The 25,281-nt window shown below is 61.0% G+C and overlaps 1 protein-coding gene across 9 annotated transcripts in view; it reads left to right on the plus strand.

The window, feature by feature from the left end:
* PACS2 (phosphofurin acidic cluster sorting protein 2) overlaps window positions 1-24,974 on the plus strand; it is an 87,173-nt gene extending 62,199 nt beyond the window's left edge. For 3 of the 9 annotated variants that reach the window (XM_045397677.3, XM_045397679.3, XM_065547541.2), the window contains exons 9-25: window positions 2,300-2,457; window positions 5,764-5,854; window positions 6,106-6,180; window positions 7,266-7,408; window positions 8,587-8,725; window positions 9,153-9,257; window positions 9,483-9,589; window positions 10,034-10,188; window positions 11,161-11,271; window positions 11,687-11,795; window positions 12,495-12,527; window positions 16,818-16,860; window positions 17,991-18,033; window positions 18,418-18,553; window positions 19,648-19,874; window positions 20,243-20,356; window positions 21,366-24,974. In XM_045397677.3, the coding sequence (XP_045253612.1) occupies window positions 2,300-2,457; window positions 5,764-5,854; window positions 6,106-6,180; window positions 7,266-7,408; window positions 8,587-8,725; window positions 9,153-9,257; window positions 9,483-9,589; window positions 10,034-10,188; window positions 11,161-11,271; window positions 11,687-11,795; window positions 12,495-12,527; window positions 16,818-16,860; window positions 17,991-18,033; window positions 18,418-18,553; window positions 19,648-19,874; window positions 20,243-20,356; window positions 21,366-21,484 (1,908 nt within the window). In that variant the 3' untranslated portion in view covers window positions 21,485-24,974. The remainder of the gene's footprint in view (window positions 1-2,299; window positions 2,458-5,763; window positions 5,855-6,105; window positions 6,181-7,265; window positions 7,409-8,586; window positions 8,726-9,152; window positions 9,258-9,482; window positions 9,590-10,033; window positions 10,189-11,160; window positions 11,272-11,686; window positions 11,796-12,494; window positions 12,528-16,817; window positions 16,861-17,990; window positions 18,034-18,417; window positions 18,554-19,647; window positions 19,875-20,242; window positions 20,357-21,365) is intronic. The other 6 variants (XM_045397678.3, XM_073998391.1, XM_045397680.3 and 3 more) reach the window with 3 other exon arrangements.
* Window positions 24,975-25,281: the final 307 nt, after the last annotated feature.

Here is a 25,281-nt window from a genome sequence, read left to right on the forward strand (position 1 = left end):
TGAAAAATAAAGACACAAACAATCCAGTTAAAAGCTGAATTGTCCATTGCTTTGAGAACGATGCAGTCTCAGGTGCCACGGAGCTAGGGCCCGCCCACTCTAGCCCTACTCACTGCTGTCTACTTGTGCCGAGAAGTCGACCAGGAAGCCGCCTCACAGCCATGGCTTTTAAAGACACCAGAAGGACACCTCTGGAGCCGGTGGGGTGATTCCTTAAATTAGAATTACCCTGACCAGCTGCAATGTAAAATCCCTGAAGGTGTGTGCTGGCTTATCAGGGGCACGGAGAAAAAGAATCTCAAAGTGAAAGGACCAGCTCTGATGCCTGCCAAGACTTTGAGAATCACTAAGAGAAAAACACCTTGTGAAGGTTCTCAGACACAGGATCACTTCCAGACGAGAATCCATAAGCGGCTCGTGGACCTGCCTGGTCCATCCTGGATTGTGAAGCTGATTGCTCCTTTGGAATTGAGCTGCGAGCTGTGGTTGACACCACCATTGCAGATGCTTAAGCCAACTATTTTAATAAAGTGATTATCACTTGTCAGAACCAGGCATAGTGGCTCACACCTATAATTCCAGCACTTTGGGGGCTGATGTGGGAGGATTACTTGAGCCCAGGAGGTCGAGGCTACAGTGAACTATGATCGTGCCACTGCACTCTAGCCTGGGCAACAAAGCAAGACCCTTTCTCAAAACCAAAGAAGAGTGAATTGTCCAATTAAAAAATGGGCAGCGGGCTGGGCGCAGTGGCTCACGCCTGTAATCCCAGCACTTTGGGAGGCCGAGGCGGGTGGATCACAAGATCAAGAGATCGAGACCATCCTGGCTAACATGGTGAAACCCTGTCTCTACTAAAAATACAAAAAATTAGCCAGGCATGGTGGCGGACACCTGTAGTCCCAGCTACTCAGGAGGCTGAGGCCGGAGAATGGTATGAACCCAGGAGGCGGAGCTTACAGTGAGCCGAGATCGCACCACTGCACTCCAGCCTGGGCGACAGACAGTGTGAGACTCCATCTCCAAAAAAAAACGGATAGGGATCTTTCTGAATAGATTTCTTCAAAGACACACAAGTAGCCAATAAGTACGTGATCATCATGATCATTATCACTGGTCATTAGGGAAATGTAAACCAAGCCACAATGAGACACTGCTTGATCCCCACTAGGATGGCTGGAACAAATGGAATACAACAGGATGAAGTGTAACAGGGGAACCCACACACTGCCGGGGGAATGTGAGGTGGCGTGGCAGCCACAGGAAGCAGTTGCCAGACACCCAGCACCCCCATTCTTCAGTGTTGACTTCAGGGAGGTGAACACACACATGCATAGACCCACACAGACGTTCGCAGCAGCTTCGTCTGTGACGGTCATAATGCCCGTCAGCTGGTGATCCGTTAGACTGGGGTCCATCCACTCAGTGGTGCACAGCAGAACCATCTGAGGAAGTTTATAAAGGAAAGAGGTTTAGTTGACTCAGTTCAGCATGGCTGGGGAGGCCTCAGGAAGCTTTCAATCATGGCAGAAGGTGAAGCAGGCACCTTATTTACGGGGCAGCAGGTCGGAGTGGGTGCGAGCAGGGGAAATACCAGACACTTATAAAACCATCAGATTTCGTAAGATGTGCTCATTATGAGAACAGCGTGGAGGAAACGCCCCCAGGACCAGTCACCTCCACCTGTCCCACCCTTGGCACGTGGGGCTTATGGGGGTTACAATTCAAGGTGAGATTTGGGTGGGGACACAGAGGAACATGAAGTGTGCCACACTGGGTGGATGATGCCCCCCACCACCCTCAGAGCTGCAGGCAGCGTGATCCCTCTTAGATAGCACTGGGGAAGGGGCAGAACGTACAGGGACAGAGTAAGATCCGCGGGGCCTGGGGCTGAAGGAGGGGACGCACTAGAGGAGGGCAAAGGGGAGCCTCCTGGGTGTGGGGAGCAGCTTGTATCTTGGTTGTGGTGGTGGCTGCACAGCGGCCCACACCCGTCAGAGCTCACCTGCCTGCACCCAAGCCCTCCATGCACCCTGGTGGCCCGGATGACTACCAGCCCAGGCAAGGTGGAGTAACATCACACACACCGGTACCTGGGGGCCTGGGGTCCTCGGTGATCATCCCAAGCTCCAAGACAGAAGCTGGACTACAGCCGTGCTGAGCAGTGGGGTTTGGTGGCCGGGCGCCCGCCTCCTATTGTTCCCGCAGACTCTGGGGTCTCGGGTGCCCCCAACGGGGCAGCATGGGCCACTGCAGGGAACTCCTGCCTGGTCCTCACGCTTGCCTGGCACCCATGCAGGTCCTGGACTCGGAGCAGGACCCTGCGGAGCACATCCCCGAGGCGGAGGAGGACCTGGACCTCCTATATGACACGCTGGACATGGAGCACCCCAGCGACAGCGGCCCCGACATGGAAGACGACGACAGCGTCCTTAGCACCCCCAAGCCAAAGCTGCGGTGAGCCCTACTGGGCAGGGCGGGGCAGGAGGAACAGCCATTTCAGATGCCCTGGCCACTCTGCGGCCACTCCAGCAGACCCGTGTCCAGCCCTGGGGACGGGGTGGGCAGGGCCAGCTGCCTCAAAGCCTGGGAAGGCTCTGGTGGCTGGAAGGAGAGGTGTGGGGCTGCATTGACAGACAGCTCTCCTGTCATAGGCCAGGCGGTGCAAGCTCTGGGCTGGAGAGGACTGAGAGGGGTCCCCCAGGGTGCTGGCTGGGCTGGGCCTGGCACCCTGTTGTAGGGGATCCGTCATTGGGGGATGCCCTGGGAACTGCAGCAGGACCTCTGTCCACTCAGGTGGGGAGTAGAGCCCCCATGCTGGGTGCGCCTCCCTGAGGAGGAGGCGGCAGAGGCCGGTGGGGAGGGAGGGCAGATGTCTCTGGGGCTGGCTGGGAGGAGGGGACTGGCTGGAGGGGCCTGGCCTGGGCAGGAGGAGAGGATGCAGGGCAGACAGCTCTGTGCATGGGTCTGGATGTGGAGGCCCGGTCAGCTGGGGGCAGGGAGGCAAGCACACCAGGCAGAAGGCACGTGCCAGGCTCTGGGCAGCTGCTGAGGAGCCAGAGACCCCAGTCGGAGCCAGAAGGCTTGGCAGACCTTTTGCTGTCATGCTTTTTTAACCTAAACAACATGAAGGTGACCTTGCTGCATGTTGGAGGCGCGGCCCCAGTTAGCCCTGCGGCCATGCAGCAGCCTCCACCTCACCTGACCTGGCGCGGCAGCCCCAGCTCCACTTGCTGCTGCTTCAGTTGCCAGCAGCCACCATAACAGGTGACCGCAGATGTGGCCACCAAAAACAGCCTCTGTTCCTCCTGTTCTAGAGGTTGCCATCCCGAGGCTGTGGCCTCATTCTTGGCCAGGGTCTCGCTGGGCTTGGGTGGAGGTATCAGTGGCTGCCCTGACTGGGGCTCTGAGGTCACGTGGTGCAGGCCTAGTGTGGTTGTTGATGGAGTTCAGCTCCGTATGGCTTCAGGACGGGGGTCTGGCTGCCCTGCGCTGCCTGGTGGCTGGCGGTCATTCTTGCCTTCTGGCAACTGTCCTCTTTTTTTTTTTTTTTTGAGACGGAGTCTCGCTGTGTCGCCCAGGCTGGAGTGCAGTGGTGCTATCTTGGCTCACTGCAATCTCTGCCTCCCGGGTTCACACTATTCTCCTGCCTCAGCCTCCCAAGTAGCTGGGACTACAGGCGCCCGCCACCGCGCCAGGCTAATTTTTTGTATTTTTAGTAGAGACGGGGTTTGACCATGGTCTCGATCTCCTGACCTCGTGATCCGCCCGCCTCGGCCTCCCAAAGTGCTGGGATTACAGGTGTGAGCCATCGCGCCTGGCTGCAACTGTCCTCTTACCTTGGCCCAGGGTCCCTCCTCCACCTTCGGAACCAGCAAGGCCCGGTCAAGTCCCCCTCACACTTTGGGTCTCCCTGGCCTTCCTGCCTCATCTCTTCTGCCTTCAGCCGGAGAAAGTTCTCTGTCTTTAATGGCTCATATGATTCCATAGGAGACACCTGTGTGGCCCAGATCATCTCCCATCTTAAACTCTGTGGTGGTGACTATATCTGCAGAGCCCTGGCCAGCTGGCATTCATAGTCTGGGGAGAGGCGTGTGCGTCTCGGGGCTATGATCTGGAATGGGCACACACTGCAGCAATGAGTTTCCGTGTAGTTTTGTCACCCAGGGTGGGGCACCAGACACTGCATAAGTCCTGTCTGTTTTTTTGGGGGGGCGGGGGAATTGTTTTTTGAGACAAGGTCTTGCTCTGTCACCCAGGCTAGAGTGTAGCTGTGCAATCACAGCTCACTGCAGCCTCAACCGCCTGGGCCCAAGCGATTCTCCCACCTCAGCCTCTTCAGTAGCTGGGACCAATGGCACACGCCACCACACCCAGCTAATTTTTATGTTTTTTGTAGAGACAGGGTCTCCCTATGTTTCCCGGGCTGATCTCAAACTCCCGAGCTCAAGCGAACCACCTGCCTTGGCCTCCCAAAGTGTTGGCACTACAGGTGTGAGCCAGTGCGCCTCACCTCCTGTCCAACTGTTTTCACTTGAAAGGTCTTTTAAGTCTTATTGAATCTGTAGGTCTCCCTTCCTCCTTCTTCTGTGTACATATTATATCAACCAGAGATGAGACATTTGGCTCGGATGGCCTGGATCGGCCAGATGGTCTGCAAGGGCCTGGTTGGTCTGGAAAGACCTGGGTGGTCCGGAAAGGTGTGGATGGTCTAGATTGGCCTGGTTGGACTGGAAAGGCGTGGGTGGTCCGGAAGGGCATGGGTGGTCCGGTAAGGTGTGGGTGGCCTGGATCAGCGTGGATGGTGTGGAAAGGCCTGGGTTGTCTGGAAAGGCCTGGATAGTCTGAATAGGCTGGATGATCTGGAAGGGCCTGGGTGGTCTGGATGGGCCTGGTTGGTCTGGAAAGGCCTGGGTGGTCTGGAAAGGCGTGGATGGTCTGCATCTGCCTGGATGGTCTGGAAAGGCCTGGGTGGTCCGAAAAGGCATGGATGGTCCAGATTGACCTGGTTGGTCTGGAAAGGCGTGGGTTTTCCGGAAAGGCATGGGTGGCCTGGATCAGTGTGGATAGTGTGGAAAGACCTGGGTGGTCCAGAAAGGCCTGGATAGTCTGGGTTGGCCTGGATGGTTTGGAAGAACCTGGATGGGCATGGTTGGTCTGGAAAAGCCTGTATGGTCTGGGTTGGCCTGGGTGGTCTGCATCTGTCTGGTGAGCCTGGAAGGGCCTGGATAGTCTGGACAGGCCTGGATGGTTTGGAAGGACCTGGATGGGCCTGGGTGGTCTGATCTGCTGGTGGGTCTGGAAGGGCCTGCTTCATCTGATGTGCCCTCGTTGTTTTGTCGAGCATGTTCGCCTGTTTGCTGCAGGCTGACTGCAGATCCCAGGGCTGCCCTCCAGCAGGATTGGCCCGTGGAGCTCTCCCCAGAGCCCCTTCATGTTTCCGGCAGCCTTGCCTGGAGCTAAGGCCATGAGTTTCAGGGATGTGTGTTTCCTGCAGCTGATATCAGGGTGGGTGGAAGAGCCAGGAAGGGGCAGCCAGGTCGGCCCAGGGCTTGGCATTGCCAGCTCCAGAATTGTTCTGTGCCCTGTGCTGCAGTTGGCGCGAGCAGGGTGTGCACTGACATGGGCTCTTCTCTGGACCCAGCTCTACTCTGCCGTTGGATTCTCCAGTCTGTCCCTCCAGGTGTGGTGGGAGAACTGCGCTTCCAGTGCAAGAAGGGTCCTGGAAATTAATGTTTCCCCCTCCCCTGTTCCCTGAGCCAGGCCGTACTTTGAAGGCTTGTCACACTCGAGCTCGCAAACGGAGATCGGGAGCATCCACAGCGTCCGCAGCCACAGGGAGCCCCCCAGCCCGGTGAGTGGGGCCACACTGATCTCCCAGAGCAGACCGTGGTCCGACTGGGCTGTGGTGTGGCCCACATCTCCCAGTACGGCCTGGGCCCAGGGCCCTGCCCAGCTGTCTTGGAGCCACTCTGCGCCCGCTATCTAGCACACTGCCACGCAGCTGCCCCGGGCCTCCCCTGAGCCCCAGCATCCCCAGCCCAGAAGTCAGTGCCTTGGCACCTGTAGCTGAGCACAAGCTGATTCCCATCTCCTCCCCCACAGGCTGACGCGCCCGAGAAGACGCGGTCCCTGGGAGGCAGGCAGCCGAGCGACAGTGTCTCTGACACGGTGGCCCTCGTAAGCAGGCTCGGGCCGCACCCACCCGTTCCGCACACCAGGCACGCCAATGCTGCCTTTAAGGGTCTGACCCAGAGGGGTGGGACTCACATGTAGGTCCTCATGTCACACCTGGTGTGCAGAGGTGGGGTCAGCCCTCAGGGGTGGCCAGGCCGCTGGATGGTCAGAGTATCCCAAAATTCACTCCACCTTTGGGGTCAGGGGACCTGGATTCCCCCACCCCCAGGGTCAGGGCACACTGGATTCCCCCACCCCCAGGGTCAGGGCACACTGGATTCCCCCCACCCCCAGGGTCAGGGCACACTGGATTCCCCCAGGGTCAGGGCACACTGGATTCCCCCACCCCCAGGGTCAGGGCACACTGGATTCCCCCACCCCCAGGGTCAGGGCGCCTGGACCCCCCACCCTCAGGGTCAGGGCACCTGGATTCACCCCACCTTCAAGGTCAGGGCACACTGGATTCCCCCCACCCCCAGGGTCAGGGCGCCTGGACCCCCCCACCCTCAGGGACCTCCAGGTGCCCCAGACTCACCCCACCTTCAGCGTCAGGGTGCCTGGACTCATCCCACCTTCAGGGTCCAGATGCCCCAGACTCACCCCACCTTCAGGGTCAGGGTGCCTTGATTCCACCCGCCCTCAGGGTCAGGATGCCTGGACTCACCCCACCCTCAGGGTCCGGGTGCCCTGGACTCACCCCACCCTCAGGGTCCAGGTGCCCCGGAGTCACCCCACCTTCAGGATCAGGGTACCTGGACTCACCCCACCATCAGGTGGATGGCACCCAGGAATGCCTGGTTCCCCCTACTGCATTGCATGGGGTCTCCTTAGTTAGGGGGTCCTGGGCCCAGGGCAGGTCAGGTCCTGGGAGGCTGGGTGCTGGTTACCCTGCATGGCCTGGATGGGAGCCCTGTGGTTGGAACTGAGCTCAGCCAGGCTTCCTGGTCAGTGTATGGCCGGGTCCACATATAGGAGCCACAGCCTAGAGAGGCCTAAACCCTCACCCAAGCCAGAGGCCACATGGCTGGAGAGGCTGCAGCACGGGTGCGGTTTCCATGGGAGGCTCCAGGGATGTCTGTGGTCAGCAGGGTGTGCCGGGCCCGAGGGAGCAGCCTGGACAGCCTGAGGACAGCCCCGAGGCTGAGGCCTCCACCCTGGACATGTTCACAGAGAGGCTGCCGCCCAGCGGGCGGATCACCAAGACAGAGTCCCTTGTCATCCCCTCCACCAGGTGATGGGGGCTGGGTGGCTGGGCAGCTGTTAGGGGAGGGGCCATCTGGGGCATGAGTCGGGGTGGGTGCCTGTCAGACCAGCCTGATGAGTTCCCTTGGGTGTAGACAGCAGACTCAGGGCCTCATCCCTCTTCTTTTTTTTTTTTTTTTTTTTTTTTTTGAGACAGAGTGTTGCTCTGTCACCCAGGCTGGGGTGCAGTGGCCAGATCTCAGCTCACTGCAAGCTCCGCCTCCCGGGTTTAGACCATTCTCCTGCCTCAGCCTCCCGAGTAGCTGGGACTACAGGCGCCCGCCACCTCGCCCGGCTAGTTTTTTGTATTTTTTAGTAGAGATGGGGTTTCACCGTGTTAGCCAGGATGGTCTCGATCTCCTGACCTCGTGATCCGCCCGTCTCGGCCTCCCAAAGTGCTGGGATTACAGGCTTGAGCCACCGCGCCCGGCCTATCCCTCTTCTTAAAAAGGAGAAGCAAACCCCCTGCCCCAGCAGTGGGTATCAAGCCTGCAGCCCCACATTCTGCCCCACGTGTTTGAGGGCAGGGTCAGGCGATTGGGTGTCAAGCCTGCAGCCCCACATTCCGCCCCACGTGTTTGAGGGCAGGGCCAGGCGTGTCTGCCCTTCTGCAGCTGCCCCCACAGCCCCCTGAGTAGCCCCTGCCTCAGCCAAAACACACACATCCACCAGCTTGATTCTTCCAGGATATCAATTTCATGTTTCTGTGATATTTGAGATTTTTTCCAAAGCAGTGAGTCTGGGCACTGACTTTCACCTTACGGCGGCACCCAGGTGCCTGTGTCCGCGCTCTGGAGCCAGGTCGCCCTGGCAGCCTCAGCGCCCTGCACTGGCCTATACCTGGCTCTGCCCAGCTCCTGGCCTGGGCAGGGAGGGTGAGCTCAGTCCTCATGGTGGTTCCAAGGCTCCTGGCCTGGCTTGTAGTCTCACAGGCAGAGCTGCGTGGGGTCCCACTGGGGGCACGGCCTCTCTTGTACTCAGCTGCTGCTACGGTCCTCCCACGGCTGGTGGCCTCTCTGTGTGGCCTGTGTTCCCACTGCCCATCAGTCGGCCCTGTGCTCACCCTTCCCTGTCCCCACCACAATGTGTAGGCCACTGCAAGCCTGCCCCTGCCCCTGCCCCTGTTCCTGCTGCTGCAGCCACTTAGCCTGTCCTGGTCTCCAATAGGTCCGAGGGGAAGCAGGCTGGCCGACGGGGCCGGAGCACGTCCCTGAAAGAGCGGCAGGCAGCGAGGCCCCAGAATGAGCGGGCCAACAGTCTGGACAACGAGCGCTGCCCGGATGCCCGGAGCCAGCTACAGGTGCAGGTGCAGGTGGGGGTGGAGGGCGTAGCATGACCAGGAGGCAGGGCTCGTGGTCACCGTGGCACCAACCAGGGCAGGGCAAAAAGAAGTGCAGGGGGCCAAGGTTGCTGGGAGCATGCAGAGCATGCCTGGGCTTTGGAGGGCGCCTGCTGCACAGCAGGGCGGCTGGGTCATGGGTTGGTTTGTCAGGAAGGGCCATGTGGACCCCAGGGCGAGTTCTGGTCCTTCTGCTGCCCTCCCTGGTCCAGGGCGGCCTCATTGCTTGGCTGATTTAGCCCAGGGGTGGTCTCCAAGCTGACCAGCTCTCTTCCTGCCACTGAGCCTCTGCACAGCTGCAGGGGGAGCAGGGGCACTGCAGACACCAGGGCTGGGGCGGTGGGGTGGGCGCTGTGCGTCTCTTCTGGGTGTGGACAGGGCTGTGTGCCTCCAGATCCCCAGGAAGACTGTGTATGACCAGCTTAACCACATCCTCATCTCCGATGACCAGCTTCCCGAAAACATCATCCTCGTCAACACCTCGGACTGGCAGGGGCAGGTACAGGTGCCGTCTCGTGGAGTGGAGGGTCAGGGTGTAGGACAGAGGAGAGTGGGCTCCTGAACCTGCCCCCAACCTGGCACACCCAGGTGCCGGAGCTGCAGGCTGTGGTTTGCCTGGACGTGCCTGGGGTCTCTGGAGACCCTGAGAGCTTTGGTGAGGGTCAGGTGCTGGGGGTGGCGCAGGCGGCTGTGCGGAAGTCAGCGTCTGCCTGTCCCCTGCCAGTTCCTCTCCGACGTCCTGCAGAGGCACACGCTCCCCGTGGTGTGCACATGCTCTCCCGCAGACGTCCAGGCAGCCTTCAGCACCATCGTCTCACGGATACAGAGATAGTGAGTTGGGCTCCACCCTGTACTCACCGCCCAAGTACCCCTCGGGGTCCCTGCACCCCCCCTCTACCCATTGCTCTGGGGCTGGGCGCGTTCTGCACCTGGGGCTGTGGCTGGTGTCCACAGAGGCTGACCCATGGGCTCCTCGCAGCCTGGCCTGCCCTCAGTTGTGGGCGGGAGCAGCAGCCTGGCAGGTGTCCTGCCACACTGGAGGGGTGGCCGCCTGGCCCGTCCTTGGAAGCCTGGGCCGAGGTCATGACTGTGTGGCCCCTCAGCCTGGGCACGTTCGGGCATGTGGGGGACCTGGGTTTGGGCAGCTCCAGGGCAGTTGTGGCATGAGCGGCCACAGGCACAGAGCCCCCTGGGCTCACACTGGCATCCTTGGACGGAGGACGGCTCCCCTGAGGCGTCTGTCCCCTCTCCGTCCCACCTGCCTCTGGATTGCAGCTGCAACTGCAATTCCCAGCCCCCGACCCCTGTGAAGATCGCCGTGGCGGGAGCGCAGCATTACCTCAGCGCCATCCTGCGGCTCTTCGTGGAGCAGCTATCCCACAAGACGCCCGACTGGCTCGGCTACATGCGCTTCCTGGTCATCCCGCTGGGTGAGCACCGCGCCGTCCACCTGGGCCTGGGCACAGATGCCATGGGTGGTGTGGTGTGGCGTGGCGTGGCGTGACGTGGTGTGTGGTGTGGTGTGACGTGGCGTGGCGTGGCGTGGCGTGTGGTGTGTGTGGTGTGGTGGGTGTGGTGTGTGTGGTGTGGTGTGACGTGGCGTGGTGTGGTGTGGCGTGGCGTGGCGTGATGTGTGGTGTGTGGTGTGGTGTGACGTGGCGTGGTGTGGCGTGGTGTGGTGTGGCGTGGTGTGGTGTGACGTGGTGTGGGGTCCCTGCTTGCCGCCCATTTGTTGTTTTTAAATGTTTGTTTGATACAATAACACTTTGTTAATTTTAATTATATGCAGGATAACTTGATTGCCCTAAAACAGCCATATTTGGGTCAAGATAAAGCCATTGCCCTCTGAAGGGGCCTGAGCTGGGTGTCCCCTCCGTCAGTTGCTGTGCTAACTCAATGCCAGTTTCCATTTCCCAAGTCAGAAGTGCAAAGCAGGGCTGGTTATTAATCCTCTCAAATTGTCCAGGTCCTGTGTCGTCGAACTCTGTTACTTCTTTAGATCCAAACAATGTGTTTTTACCACAAAACCAACCCATCCAGCCTTAATCTGTTGAAAAGGCCCGGAGGCCCACAGGGTCTCTCCCTTGTGGCCCTCACGATGCCAACGTCAGAGCCCTGAGCCAGCCGAGGCCTCTGCACGGTCATATGTGCCCTGCTGGGCCTTCCTCAGTGGCACTCAGGGCTCTAGGACCTCAGCTCAGGGCTGGGACTCCTTCAGCGGGGCCTCAGGCATCCACCAGGGAGGGGCAGTGGTGGCTTTCTCTTTCGGTGGCAGGAAAGTAGGCTTGTCTGGAAGGCAGCAGCACAGGCGCGGGGTCAGGTGGCCCAGCTTTTGGGCTGCGGTGGGAGCCTTGCAGCTTCAAGTCCCCTGTGGTGACACCAGCCCCACCCCTGGCATGCAGGCTCCCACCCCGTGGCCAGGTACCTAGGCTCTGTGGACTACCGCTACAACAACTTCTTCCAGGACCTGGCCTGGAGAGACCTGTTCAACAAGCTGGAGGCCCAGAGTGCGGGTGAGGCCCGGGCACGTCCACAGCCCACGCCACTGCAGGAGGAAGGGGCCCTGGTCTCCCCAGATGCCATGCCCAGGAGGCCCTGCACCTGCTCAGGCTCAGCCTCGGGGAAGAGGCCATGGACAGGGCCCGCTGGGGCCTTGGCTAGGACGCCTCCTATTCCCCTGAGCTTCAGAATGTTGGAAGCTGTGGGGCCTGTCTGGGAAGCGGCAGGCACAGCCCTTCAGGTCTTCCCGCATTTGCCCTGGTACCGCCTTGAGAGTAGAGGACCAGGGCCCCTCAGCCACAGCCAGCGAGCCCTGCTGCACTTCGGGGTGTGGGAGGCTTGGGTAGGGCACCGGGGAGGCCCGGCTCAGCCCCACCTGAAACCCCACCTGGCGCCAGCCTCATCCCCCACCACCTCCTCCCCCTGCAGTACAGGACACGCCGGACATTGTGTCGCGCATCACCCAGTACATCGCAGGGGCCAACTGTGCCCACCAGCTCCCCATCGCAGAGGCCATGCTGACCTACAAGCAGAAGAGGTAACACGGTGGGCCCGGGTACCATGCCACAGGCTGTTACCAGCCACCAACCCTCCGCGGGCCTCCCCACACACTGCTGGGCTCAGCCTGGTAGGCCGAAAAACCCTGCACCGGGCTTAGACCAGAGCCTAGGTCAGCCGGGCACCTCCGGGCCTTCCTGACAGCAGGCGCTTCCCCCCACCCCAGATCTCTCATAGTAAGCGCCGTTTCCACACCTGTTTCTGTGCATGTTGAAACCCCGCGTGATGAGAAGTTGACAGGATGGACAGCTGTCATGGGGCTAGGGTGGCAGTGGCCCAGTTCCTCTAGTCTGGGCACCTGTTCCTTCCACAGACTGGGTTTCCCGGGCTGGGGAACCGAGGAGTCCCTGGGCCTCAGGCCCCGTGGGTGAGTGATCAGCCTGTGTCCTCACCTGCCCAGAGCAGGACAGTGCTCAGGAGCCCCGGGCCAAAAGCCCTGCACAGACCTGTCTGTCCCACCCGGCGCCGCCTCCCTGCACGTCCGGCGCCAGCTGTCCCACACTTCCCTAGACTATGGGGGAGAGAGCTGAGTGCAAGGCGCAGAGCCGGCGCTCACGGGCTCTCCCACACAGGAACCCCAGCGAGGTGGGAGTCACTGAGTGCCCTCGGCAGTCCCCGGAGGGCTCCTGAGGGCATCGTAACGTGTCTGTGTTTTCTCTTTTGGTGGCTTTCTGAAAAGGAAAAAGCATTTTCATTTTGACTTTACCTTAAGGTATGGCTCTCTGGGTCTGCCTCCCACCCTGTCTGTCCCCAGGCTGGTCTTTAGGGCTTGTTTAGCAGCGTCACCATCCGGATCACCCTGCTGTCCTGTCTCCGGACTGGGAGTCAGGCCCTGAGGGCCGCCAGCTGCAGGCTGAGAGCCCGCGTGGGGGAGGGCAGGTGGCCCCAACCGGAGTCACTTGGTGCTGACGTGCACCCTTTTCCGCCACCCAGTCTCTCACACTGAGTCAGGAAAGCAGCAGATGCGCCCTCCTGTCCCCGGGCCAGGCCTGTGTGCTGGGACTCCACCCCAGAGCCCTGAAGCCTGCAGATCAGCCGGGCAGGCCTTGCCTCCCCTCTGGTTTGGCCCTGGGTTTTGGTTTAAGAAGTGGCCAGGTTTAGCCCCTCCTCATTTTAAACCAGGAGCGAGTGGCTGATGTAGACACCAGGGCCACCTGGGCCAGGCTGTGCCCCAAGCCCTTCATGTTTGTTAACCTGGCAGCAGCCTAGCAGGGGCACTGGTGCACGCCCTACACATGGGGACGCTGAGGCAAGTAGATAAGGAGCAGGCCCGGTGACACGGCAGTCAGCGGCTGTGCCCTGGGCTGCCTATATGCTGCAGAGCCTGGCTCCCAGGGCTCCCTTGAGCACCCGGGGCCAGCAGAGAGGGCTTACCAGCATCTTGTGGCTCACCTGGAGATGGAGCCAAACTACTGAGACCTCCAAATGGGGGTGAAGAGCTTTTGTTCTGAGGCAGCTTCACCCCCTAAAACTTTCCATGTTTAGAGCCAAGTCCCAGGCACCCCCCGAGCTGCCCTTTCAGACAGAGCCATCCCTTTTCCTTGGCCAGGTGTGTCCTGCTGCAGGGTGGGGGACCCTGCTGGTCCTCCCATGGGGCTCGTTCTCCGCTCCGTGTCTTCTGCCCTGTGTGAGGTCATTTGCTGTCCTAGGAAACCCACCCCCACCCCCCACCCCAGTGCAGGGTAGTTGGGTCCCTGGGGCCCCCTTGCTGGAAATACTGCAGGCCTAGGAGCTGCTCGAAGTGGACAGCCTGGGACCACCCACAGCTGCAGGGCTGGGCGCTAGGAAGACACAGGAAGGGGGCTGAGCATCCTACGTCTTGTCCTGCTAAACAAGCCTTTGCAGGTGAAAGACCAGCCATGGGGGCCTCTCCCCTGCTGACCCCCGGCGGCCTGCGCCCTTGCCCCCGGCTGTGGCACGAAGAGCCTGCAGCATGCTCTGGCTGCCCGGGCTGCCTCAGGCTGTGGATGCAGCTTCTTGTCTCTCCCAGGTCAGCTCTTCTGAGCAGCAAGCCAGGGCCTTAGGGGGCCCTAACACCCACTCCCACCCTGCTCCTGCCCCTGCCTCCGCGTTACAGGGGTGACACTGGCTGCCTCCGCGTTACAGGGGTGACACTGGCTGCCTCCACGTTACAGGGGTGACACTGGCTGCCTCCGCGTTACAGGGGTGACACTGGCTGGCTGGGGCCCTGGAAGGAACCCAGCGAAGGCCATGAGTGTCTTACCTGCTGTCTCTACCCAGAGGAGGGTCAGTCGGGAGGCTGACAGAGGGCAGGTGGCAGGTGGTGGCGCAGCCCTTGTGGCAGGGGACCTGTGCAGAGTCCTCTCCAGCCAGGCTCCCCTGCGAGAGTCCCTTGTGAGATGACCCCTGCTGGCCTGCCCTCCTCTGCCCAGAATGGCATTCCTTCTATGAGGGCAGGCCAGGCCTGGAGGGTGGCCACAAGCCCCAGCCTGCCCGTGCAGCACGCATGGGTGAAAAGGGCTGCTCAGGCATCCGGCAGCTTGCCAAGAGCCATGCAGAGTGGCCCCCGGGCATCTGCGCCCTCCGTGCCTGTGGGGCCTCCCCACGCCGCGGTGGTGCGCTCCTTACGCTCCTGACCACTCTGCCTCCATGGACATGTGTGTGCCTCCAGGGTCAGGGTGAGGGTCTCAGTGTCCAGCTGGTGTCATCCCTGTCATACCAGCCCATGTCCAGGGCTGGGTGCTGTCTGCATGGCCCAGAGGTGCAGCTTGGCTTTGAGAGTTCCAGCAACATCCCTGTGTTGTAACGTCTCCTGCATTCGGCCCTCATGTGCCACGCACTGCCCCATGGGCCTCAGAGCAGAGCATGGATGGGAGACCACCCTGCCATGGCTGGCTCGGTGGGGGGTCTGGCTCGGCAGAGGGCAGGTGGCCCCGGGAATTGGAGCTACCTGTGCCCTGGGGACCAGCAGCCGCCACCTGCCTTCTGTGCCTTTTCACGTGCCTGGGAGGACACAGATGTCACTGAGATTTCCAAACACCGGTCTGCTCAACGAGGATAGTGGGATGTCAAGGGCCACGCCCAGGCACTCCTGCTTGACAGCTGTGGACAGAGCCAGGGTGCTGGGGGGCCAAGAGGTCGCCCTGCGCCGTCCTGAGGCAGAGGCGGGCCTGAACACTGGATGTGCCTCGCTTTATGTTACTTGAACTGGACAAGAAGAGGGGAAAGTTTATCTTTCAACTCTCTTTTCCTTAGAAATGGAACTAGGCCTGGGGCATCTTTAATGGGATGGACGAAATCTGTAGGTGGCTTCATCCAGACGCATTTGCCAGGCCTTCTGCAGAGGGCGGGCCAGGAGCTATCCAGGTTGGCGTCCGGGGAGGGTGGGTCTTGCCAGCCGCCGTCTCCTCACACTGGCGCTGTGAAGACAGGGACGGCACCTGCTGGGACCAGCCGCGGGGGCTGCCTCCTGGGAGTGTCCTCTGGACCAGCCCCCGGGCAGGGGCTGTTCTGCTCGTGGGCACACTTGGTGTGGAGCACTGGGATCAAGCCTCTGCCCTGCAGGGCTCTTGGGGAGATAGTGCTGCTGGTCCTGGGAGCTGGTGCTCCAGGCAGACGGCCGGGCTGGGCCTGTGGCATCCTCCCCTGGGCCTCTTTCCTGCAAGGGATTCTCCCTGTGCTGGACAACAACCCAGGGGAGGGCCGGGGCCCCTGGGCGAGCCCATGTCCTGCACCTGGTGCAGGGCTGTCCCTGAGGGGCACCCTGCTGGCCTGGCCATTCTTGTCCTGCCCCCAGTGCTCCAGGGGCAACAGGTGCTCCTCTGCAATGTGTGCGCACAGTCTCCACCTGTAAGACAGCCACTTGCTGGCATCAGACTCTGCAGTTTGGGGAAATGAGACAGAAGAGACAGCTGGGAGAACTGCCCAGAGAGACGGCACCAGTTGCTGATGTGGTCTGGCTGAGGAAGCCGGGCGGGGAGGCACCCTTGTCCCTAAGTGGAGGCCACGGGGAGCCTTGAGGCCAGCAGAGAGAAGGAAAGAGGGGAACCAGACCCATTCCACCACTCAGGATAGGCCTGCCCTCTGGATCTTTCCTGGGGCCCAGAAGGAGACGCCCCACCTCACCCTAGCTGCCGGCAGGGCCTCATGCTGTGCTGGCCCCTTGTCTTGTGGGAGAGCTTCCTGGGCCCGAGCCCAGGTTGCAGTGGCCATGGTCAGCAGGAGCCTGCGCGAGCCAGACCACAGGACAGCCCTGCTTGAGCCGCACACATCGGAGGGGAAGACAGACGGGTCCTCTCAGCAGCCCTACAGCCCCTTTACTCACACCCTTGGCATCTTCGCGTGGACGGGCTGTGACCAGACCTCTAGAAGAGGCTGCTGTTATCTGCCAAATGTTGTATGGGGCCAGGTCCAGACAAAACCTCCACTGCCCACCGAGCACATCATCTCACGCGGGCCATGGCCTGGGGCGTGCTGGGCCTGCCTGCAGGCTGTGCTTGGGGTGTTCTGGTACGGTGGCCTCTCGTGGGCACGGACATTACCCAGATGGTCTGGAGAAAACCTATCCGCCCTGGCTTTGGTGCTGCTGATTACCAGAGAGGGCCCAGGCTCCTCCTGGGAGTCCCAGGGCACCAGTAGCTGCCCTTATCCCAGCGGAGCAGGGGTGCCCGGCTTGGTGGAGCAGCGGAAATGTAGGCTGGACGGGGCTGAGCTGGCTGCGTGGGCGTTGGGCACCTAGGATAGCTGAGTGAATCCCTCCGTGGAGCTCTGCCTTCTGGCCTGTCCTGGCCATGGGTGCAGAGACCCCTTTGTCCTTCTTGCATGTCAGCATGTCAGAAGGGGCCCAAACCTTGGTCCTGGGGGTCAGGCCAGGGCTGGCAGTGGTTTGGGATGGGTGGGGCTGGGACACACTGGGCAGGGCCGACTGGGGCAGGGTCGTGGCCCTGGGGCTGCGCCAGGTTCTCAGGCCAAGAGGGAGCTGTGCCCAACAGGCGGGGCTGTGCCCTGAGGAGAGCTTAACTGTCTGTTTCCTTGCTCTTAGCCCTGACGAAGAGTCCTCCCAAAAGTTCATTCCCTTTGTCGGGGTGAGTACTGGCCAGCTTGATGTGATGGGAAACCACATACCCGCCAACTTGTCTTTTATAGTCAGAACATTTGAGGATGGACTTCATATATTCCAGAACCTTCCCACAGATATGAGCTGGGGATTTGCCTTCCCATCTGGCCTCTCTCAAAGCTCGCTTCCTTCCCTACCGGAGTTGGGTGTGGAGCCAGAGGTTGTTGGCTCCCCCTAGCTCTGCCTTGGGGGCTGATCCACGGAAGCAGAGACGGTTCGGTGGGGCAAGACCTCAGGAACACCCAGCGTCTCGAGAGGAGAGACCCTGCCCGGGTTGGAGAGGGTGCCTCTGTCCTCTAGGAAGCCAAGGCCCCGGGAGCTTCCCAGTGTGCACTCTGGGTCTGTGGCCTGCAGTGCGTGGGTTTCAGTTCCTGCCCTGCCCAGGGTTAGGGCTGCTTCTGCCAGCCAGGCCATCTCCCTGCCAGCCCTGGGTCTCCACAGCCTATTCCCTGCCCATCTTTTCATCCTGTTGTGTGGCCTCCCTCCCACCAGGTGTCTGCCATGAGACAGACCCATAGGACCTGGCAGACGGGTTGCCCGGGCAGGGGAAGGGTCTCTGGGCTCAGTTTCCCCACTGGTGGGACAGAGGCCTTTCCGTGCATCGTGCAGTGGTTGGGTCTGCTGAGGGCTCTAGGGTGATGGCTGGCCCTCTAGGAGGGTGGAGTTCATCTTGAACAGCGGCTGCCCAAGGAGCTTTCTCTGGTAACAAGAGTATGCCATGCTCGGGCACACAGGCCTTCCCATGCAATCCCACTGAGTCACTGGGATTCATGGAAAATCTACACAACCACCTGTGGCTCATGGCTGCTATGCAGGGCCTGGCAGTCCCGGGGCCTATCCCCATTGGTCTGCTAGGGTCCCTTTCACCAGCATACTGGTCTTACTGGACACGTGGTTTGCAGCTGCCCTGAGGGCCGCCTTTGGGAGAGAGCAGTCCCTCCTGCTGAGGCCACGCACCCTGAGCACTCTCTGTCCCCACGTGGCTGCTCCTGCATCATGGGAGTGGTGGCCATGGTGGGGAGGCAGGAGCCCTGCTGGGAAGGCAGTGGGCTAGCTGAACCCCACGGCTTTCACCAGCCAGTGCCTGTTGTTTTCTAGGTTGTGAAGGTTGGAATTGTGGAGCCATCCTCCGCCACATCAGGTAACACCATCCCACCCTGAGGCCTTGTGAATGGCCCGTGGGTGGGCCGCGGGAGCACAGTCACTCTGGTCCTGCAGACCAGACCAACCCTTCAGGGCCTGAGAGCTGCCGCGTTCCAGTCTTGCTGTGGTGCTTCTGCTCTGTGGGGGGTTCATCCTCCGGGGACTGCTGTCATGAAGCCCCACATCAAGGCTGGCAGGGCCGTCTTCCAAAAACGGAGGAGAATCTGAGACCCTCCCGTCTCACACAGGCCACTGGGGACTCCCGCCCTGCCCACCCCTAGGGTCTGCCTGGCCTTCTGGCCACATCCTGCTCCAGAGGGCCTGGTGCCACCTGGGCAGAGCAACAGGTGGGCTCAGCCTGCCCTATGACTCCTCCCCAAAGGCGACTCGGACGACGCAGCCCCCTCAGGCTCTGGCGCGCTCTCCTCCACCCCGCCGTCCACATCTCCTGCGGCCAAGGAGGCCTCACCCACCCCGCCCTCCTCCCCGTCGGTGAGCGGAGGCCTGTCCTCCCCCAGGTAAAGGCACCGCGCAGCTCAGCACGTTTCACTTGCCCGCCCCACCACGTGCTGCCTGATTCAGTCATCCTCCCCCATGTCACATCCACCTCCCAGGGCACCTGGCCTGTCGGCCACGCAGATGGAGGGGCTCTGCAGGACGACTGGGGCCTCTCTGGCCACCTCCTGCCACAGATCAGGGGTTGGGGGCAGGACCTCTAGGGGACAGAAACTCCCACACAGTGAATAAACATGGGCGTTGTGCTGGGCTGTCTCTCAGCTCTGCACACATTGGGGCTTTTAAAAACAAGCTGAGGGCAGAAGGCGCAAGAGACGAGAGTCTCTAGGCGGTCCTCATGGGGTCGGCTTTGACAGCTGTGCTGAGGCCCCACCAGCCCGCGTGGGTCTCTCTGAAGCAGACCTTACTCAAGTGTAACTAAGCCATAGAGGGTGTAGGCCCCAAGGCCAGGCATGGTGCTGGTGCTGCGTGCAGGGCTCACACCAGCAGACCCCGACGCCCTGCCTCTGTGTTTCCAGCCGCTGGCTCCTTCCAGGCTGCGCCTGAGGGAGCTGGTTCACATAGGCCCTCAAGACTCCAAGGGACAGCTTGGAGAGTGGGTGGACAGGCCCCCCAGTCCGGGGCTCTCCTGCCGCCAGGAGAGTGGGTGGACGGGCCCCCCAGGCCGGGGCTCTCCTGTCGCCAGGAGAGTGGGTGGACGGGCCCCCCAGGCCTGGGCTCTCCTGTCGCCAGGAGAGTGGGTGGACGGGCCCCCCAGGCCGGGGCTCTCCTGCCGCCAGGAGAGTGGGTGGACGGGCCCCCCAGGCCGGGGCTCTCCTGTCGCCAGGAGAGTGGGTGGACGGGCCCCCCAGGCCTGGGCTCTCCTGTCGCCAGGCTCCCTGTAATCTACACAGGATGGCTCCCTGTGATTTATGCAGGACCCTTCTGGGGGTGACTGGGCATGTGAACAGCTCCACAGAGCATGCTCCAAGCACCCTCCTCTGCTGGCAAGTTGGCACAGGTGCTGGCTGTCACCTCCTGGCCTGTCAGGGACAGTGATGTCCCCATCACTAGGCCGAAGGATGCAGGTGTGAGCGCCTCCCTCTGCCTTTCCCAGCCAGGGTGTCGGCGCCGAGCTGATGGGGCTGCAGGTGGACTACTGGACAGCAGCACAGCCCGCGGACAGGAAGAGGGACGCCGAGAAGAAGGACCTGCCTGTCACCAAAAACACGCTCAAGTGCACTTTCCGGTCCCTCCAGGTCAGCAGGCTGCCCAGCAGCGGCGAGGCTGCGGCCACGCCCACCATGTCCATGACCGTGGTCACCAAGGAGAAGAACAAGAAGGGTGAGGTGGGACAGGCTATACGGCCACATGGCACAGAAGGGCGGCTCGGCGGGAGCGGGCAGCTCGCAGTCAACAGGGATGGCAGCCTCCTGGCTGGCCTCGGGCAGCCCACGTGCGCAGGCAGGGGCGGGTGGGGTGAGGGAGCCTAAACCCTGAAGGCAATGAGGGTCAGGCGCTTCTGACCAGGGCCTCAGGCAGAGGCCAGCTGGGCGGGCAGGAGAGCAACTCCTCGGTCACCGTGGAAGGCAGGTTTCCTAGGTGAGTGGGGCCGTGACCAGCTGAGCCCCCAGTGCCTCCCCCACACGTACCCCCAGCCCTGGCCCTGAAGGAGCAGCAAGATGACAGCAGGGCCCCTTTTCTCCTTCCAGTGATGTTTCTGCCCAAGAAAGCGAAGGACAAAGATGTGGAGTCCAAGAGCCAGTGCATCGAGGGCATCAGCCGGCTCATCTGCACTGCCAGGCAGCAGCAGAACATGCTGCGGGGTGAGCGCCACGGGCCCCGGGGTCTGTAAAGTGGGACGTAGGCGAGAGCATAGCAGGGCTGCTTTGGAGTCCACCATAGGAGCTGCGGCGTCTTGCTGTGACACGCACATTCCGTGAAGCCCTCGGTGAAGATGACAGCTTTCCAAATGCTGAGAAAGAATTTTTCAACCCTTTTTGCTTTTTAAAAATAATGACTTTTTTTTTGGTTTTTTTTTTTTTGAGACGGAGTTTTGCTCGTTACCCAGGCTGGAGTGCAATGGTGCAATCTTGGCTCACTGCACTCTCCGCCTCCTAGGTTCAAGCAATTCTCCTGCCTGAGCCCCCCAAATAGCTGGGAGTACAGGTGCACGCCACTGCACCCGACTAATTTTTTGTATTTTTAGTAGAGATGAGGTTTCACCGTGTTGGCCAGGCAGGTCTTGAACTCCTGACCTAAGGTGATCCGCCTGCCTCTGCCTCCCAAAGTGCTGGGATTACAGGTGTGAGCCACCACACCCAGCCTAAAAATAGTGACTTGTAATTTAAAAGCATTTTGGAGTTACTCTGCAAGTACGTGTTTCAGAAACAGCTCTAGGAGGCCTTCCTCTTTTTGAGCACGGGTCAGATGACCTCCAGGTCAGCATGGCCCTGTCTCCCGACAGGGGTCTCTGTTTTAAGGGGGCTCCCAGTGTCTTCTCCCCACCTGTGCAGGTGGAGATGGATGTGGACAAGCAGCGCCTGGCAGGAGGCGGTGGGGTCTGTTCCTCCCACCTGCAGGCAGCCCTGGGGGAAGTGCTGCCCTCCTCACCCCCCAGGGCTCTGAGGTGTGGAAGGGCAGGGGCAGGAACGGCGTCCCTCAGGAGCCAGCGTGACCCTGGAGCCCCCGAGTCCCTGAGGAAAGTGTTGGTGCCCTCCAGCATGGGGCTCCTTCTCATCCTGTACCCCTGGCTGCTACCCAGCCTGGTGGGCCAGGCAGGCAGGTGGACAGGGTGGGCAGGTGGGCAGGCGGTCAGGCAGCCCTCTCCCACAGTCCTCATCGACGGGGTGGAGTGCAGCGATGTCAAGTTCTTCCAGCTGGCCGCGCAGTGGTCCTCGCACGTGAAGCACTTCCCCATCTGCATCTTCGGACACTCCAAGGCCACCTTCTAGCCCCACCCACCGAGAGGCCCACCTCCCGCCCCACGCTAGGAGGGGCCCAGCTGCATTTCTGTTAACATTTCAGTTTACTACAGAGACAGACCCTTAAAACACAAAGAGAAACAGTCTTAAGTATGAATGTGCTCACAACCTGGAAACTAACGGGGGAGCTCCTGCCAGGAGCCGAATAACTGCTCTGCTTATTAACCCCAACGTTCGGCCCGGGGCTGGGAGGCCAGAAGGACGGTGCTGAGCTGCGGATCGCAGAAGGCGTGCTCTGGTCTCAGGAGCCACCCAGAGCCTCCGTGTCCTGTTCTTCCGGAAAGTCAGGACTCTGCTTCCTCAGGGAGCCTGGGGCAGGCGGAGCTCAGTGGCCTCAGGCCGAGGGGCCATGGGGCCGCTCAGTCCCGTTGGGGGTGTCCTGAGTTAAGCCTGGGGGGCCGTCCTGCCCGCCTGAGAGATGCCCCCAGCACCGCACACTCGTGGTTCCCAATAAACTCCTGCCTGCGGCGGAGGTTTTATAGCAGCAGATATTTTTAATGCTTTTAAATACATGTTCTAATGTAGCTGCCAAACATGTTGGTCTTCTGAAGTCCCCCTGGGGCTGGGCAGAGCCAGCAGCCCCTGCCCCACCCCGCCTCACACCTTCCCCACTCTTAGGCTGTTCTTGAAACACCGTGAGGTTTCCGTGTGTAGTCCCTGTCCCAAACTTAGCAAGCACAGGGGCTTGCTAAGCCCCTCACAGCCCCAGGCGGCCCCAGAAAATGTTCCGGAGCCCAGCTTCTTACACAGTGAGATGCTGCTGGTGTTGGCCTGAGGTGGGGGCCGCTTCCTCCCACTCTACCCCAGTGGGTATATCTGAGGCCAGCCATGTGGGTATTTGGGTTGAGATTCAGGTTTTGGTGAATGTGGGGCAGGCATCCAGGTGTGTTTGTGTCACTTGCTGCAACACTGTGGCCTATGAAGATTCCAACAGGATGGTCTGACCAGAGGGGCTGGCACTCTGGAGTCGTGGGTGCAGCCAGGTACCCTGTGCAGGGCCTGGGAGGCTCTCCAGGCCACAGCCCTCAGAGAGCGCTGGGTCCCGTGTTGTGTGTGGGTTCCATGTCCTCCACACAGCAGGAGAGGGGCCTCCCTGACCTCAACACCTGCCCCATCAGTCTTGCTTCTCCCCAGCAAGCCTGCACTCTGGGGTCTCCATAGGAGCTGGGGAAGCTGGGGCCCTCCCAGGGACCCTAGTCGCCACTGGGGGCTCTTGGCCTGGTTTCATAAGATGGAGCACTGCACAAGGCTATGCTCAGAAAGCTGGTAAACGCAGGGCAGGGTGGGCCTCGAGCCTGGGCTGGAGGGATCTCTACCCTTGCTGGCCTGAGAGATGGCCCATATTTCTTATTTGTGACCCCCTGCTCTTCCTGGCCACCCCCCCAGGTGGCTGAACAGGGTGCTTTTGTTGTGGCGAGGGGCCAGGATGTGACCTGGGGTGCAGCCTCAGGCCCCGGGGTTCAGGCCTCAGAGGTAGCCTGTGTGCAGGGCTGCGGCAGAGCCCCAGCCCCTCCCAACCAGAGCCCCTCCACACCAGGGCCTCCAGGTTCACCTGGGACCAGGACCCTAGGGCACACCCCAGGGTCGGGGAGGGGTAGGAAGGCCTCCCATTGAATCCTGGCTTCAGGCTTTGCCCTAAGAGGGGTCTAGGGTGAGGGTGTGGGCCCCCGGCTGATGGCCTCTGACCCCGGCAACACTCAAACAGGTGGGACCCTGACCATCTCGTTCCAGCCGCCCCCGCACTGGGCTGCAGAGCATCTGTTTTTCTGCTTTTCCAGTTTCTTTCTTTTTTTTTTTTTTTTTTGAGACGGGGTCTTGCTCTATTGCCCAGGCTGGAGTGCAGTGGCATGATCTCAGCTCACTCATGACCTCCACCTCCCGGGTTCAAGCAATTCTCCTGCCTCAGCCTCCTGAGTAGCTGGGATTACAGGCGCCCACCACCATGCCCGGCTAATTTTTTGTATTTTTAGTAGAGACGGGGTTTTGCCATGTTGGCCAAGATGGTCTCGAACTCCTGACCTCAAGTGATCCGCCCACCTCGGCCTCCGAAAGTGCTGGAATTACAGGCATGAGTCACCACATCCTGCCTGCTTTTGCAGTTTCTTTCCCAAAGGTCACACTCAGTAGGGAGATGAAGGCGGAAACATCCTTGCTGTGGCTTTCTGGCCTCGGAGTAGGTTTCAGAGGAAGGGGCCAGAGGCTGCCTAGTGCAACATGGCTGTGGGCAGCCCCTTTCCTGGAGCCCTCCTCCCTACCCTACAACCTCCCCGCCTGGCTCCACAGCTCCATCCTTAACCCACGAAAGGGGAGAGCATGGGCAGAGTCTCCATCCAGCAGGTGGGGGTTCTGGTGGCACTCCCTGTGCCTGCTGCTGGCCTGTGGGTCTGCCCTGCACCCAAGAGCCCCACAGCCCATCCCCCCCACCATGCCCAGGACCAGAGAGGTTGGGCAGACAAGACCTGGGCTGTGCCAGCCCTCTGTGCCTCGGTTTTCCCACTGGTTACACAGGATGGTCGCGTTTCCCCTGCCTACCTCACAGAGCTGTTCTGAGGGTGCATGGAGGAGCACTCTGTCCCACCAAGGACAACTAGAAACCAAAGCCATCCGACAGCCAGTGCGGTAAGGGCGGGGTGTGTGTGTGTGAGGTGTGCACACCCCCCAGACCTTGGCCGTGGACTGGCCTCACAGGACAGCAGGACAGGAGGCCACCCCTTGCAGAGCTAGGCTCAGCCCCATCAGTCTCAAAGGTTAATCAGTCACCACAGAGGCGCCCCTCAGGCCTGTGGCCACTGTCCACTATTACGTAGACAGACCCCACCCTTGCCCAGACCAGTTGTGGGCCAGTCCCGCCCTGCAGTCTGGCCTGCTGCCTTCCTCTTCCATGTTGGTCCCCTTGGCCACTCTCTGAGCACGCAGGCCAGTGTCCTGGTTCAGTGCCTCGGCCAGAGCTGGGGCAGGAGAGGGCCCCTGGATGGGAGCTGTGGGTGTCTCTGCAGGGGACTGGCAGCCTTGCCACACCGTCCTCATTCCCAGATGGAAAGACCTGAGTGCCTCTCGCCTTCCTCCGGGAATAAATTCCTCATGAAAATGACCAGGCTGCTTCTTCCGAGGGCCAGGCTGCCAGACCCACTCCTGTTCCTGAGCCGCCCTCTCCCCGAGACCTGTCCTGTCGTCCGCGGGTGTGCGGCCTGCAGGGGACTGAGAGCTGGGCTTGCTGGGCACCTCTGGAGTCTGACCCTGCGGGCCAAAGAGGCACCACTGTAGTTTCTGCAGACCCCCATGCGGTTCATTGTGCATTGTTTGGTTTCTAGGATGTATGTGTTGCTAGTTTTTCTTTTTTTAATGAAACCCGGGATTAATGTAAATAGCTTTTTGGGGAACGGATTCTAATGTCACGTACGTGACCGTGTGGACTATTTTAAGGTGCTGATGCAACACTAATAAACCTGGAGGGGCCGGCCCCGCCTGCAGTGTGATTCTCTCGGCCGTCCACCCCTTGGGGGCACGCGGCGGAGCAGCGCCTCCCTCCCGCCCACGCACCCTGTCCTGGGTCCGCCCTGCCACAGCCCTGCGGCCCCGCGCGCGGAAGTGGCCCGGGGCGAAGCGGTATCGCGCCGCGGGAAGGACGCAGGTCCGAAAGGGGCTCGGGCCGACAAACCCCAAGTTCAGGTCTGTGCTTCGGGAGATCCCGGAGGCCGACGCCCGGAAGAGCCCGCGGGGCGGTAGCTGCGATAGACCCGGTTACGCGCTGGGGACCCCGAGGCCGC

Source organism: Macaca fascicularis, chromosome 7 (genome assembly GCF_037993035.2).
Source record: "Macaca fascicularis isolate 582-1 chromosome 7, T2T-MFA8v1.1".
Lineage (NCBI taxonomy): Eukaryota > Metazoa > Chordata > Mammalia > Primates > Cercopithecidae > Macaca > Macaca fascicularis.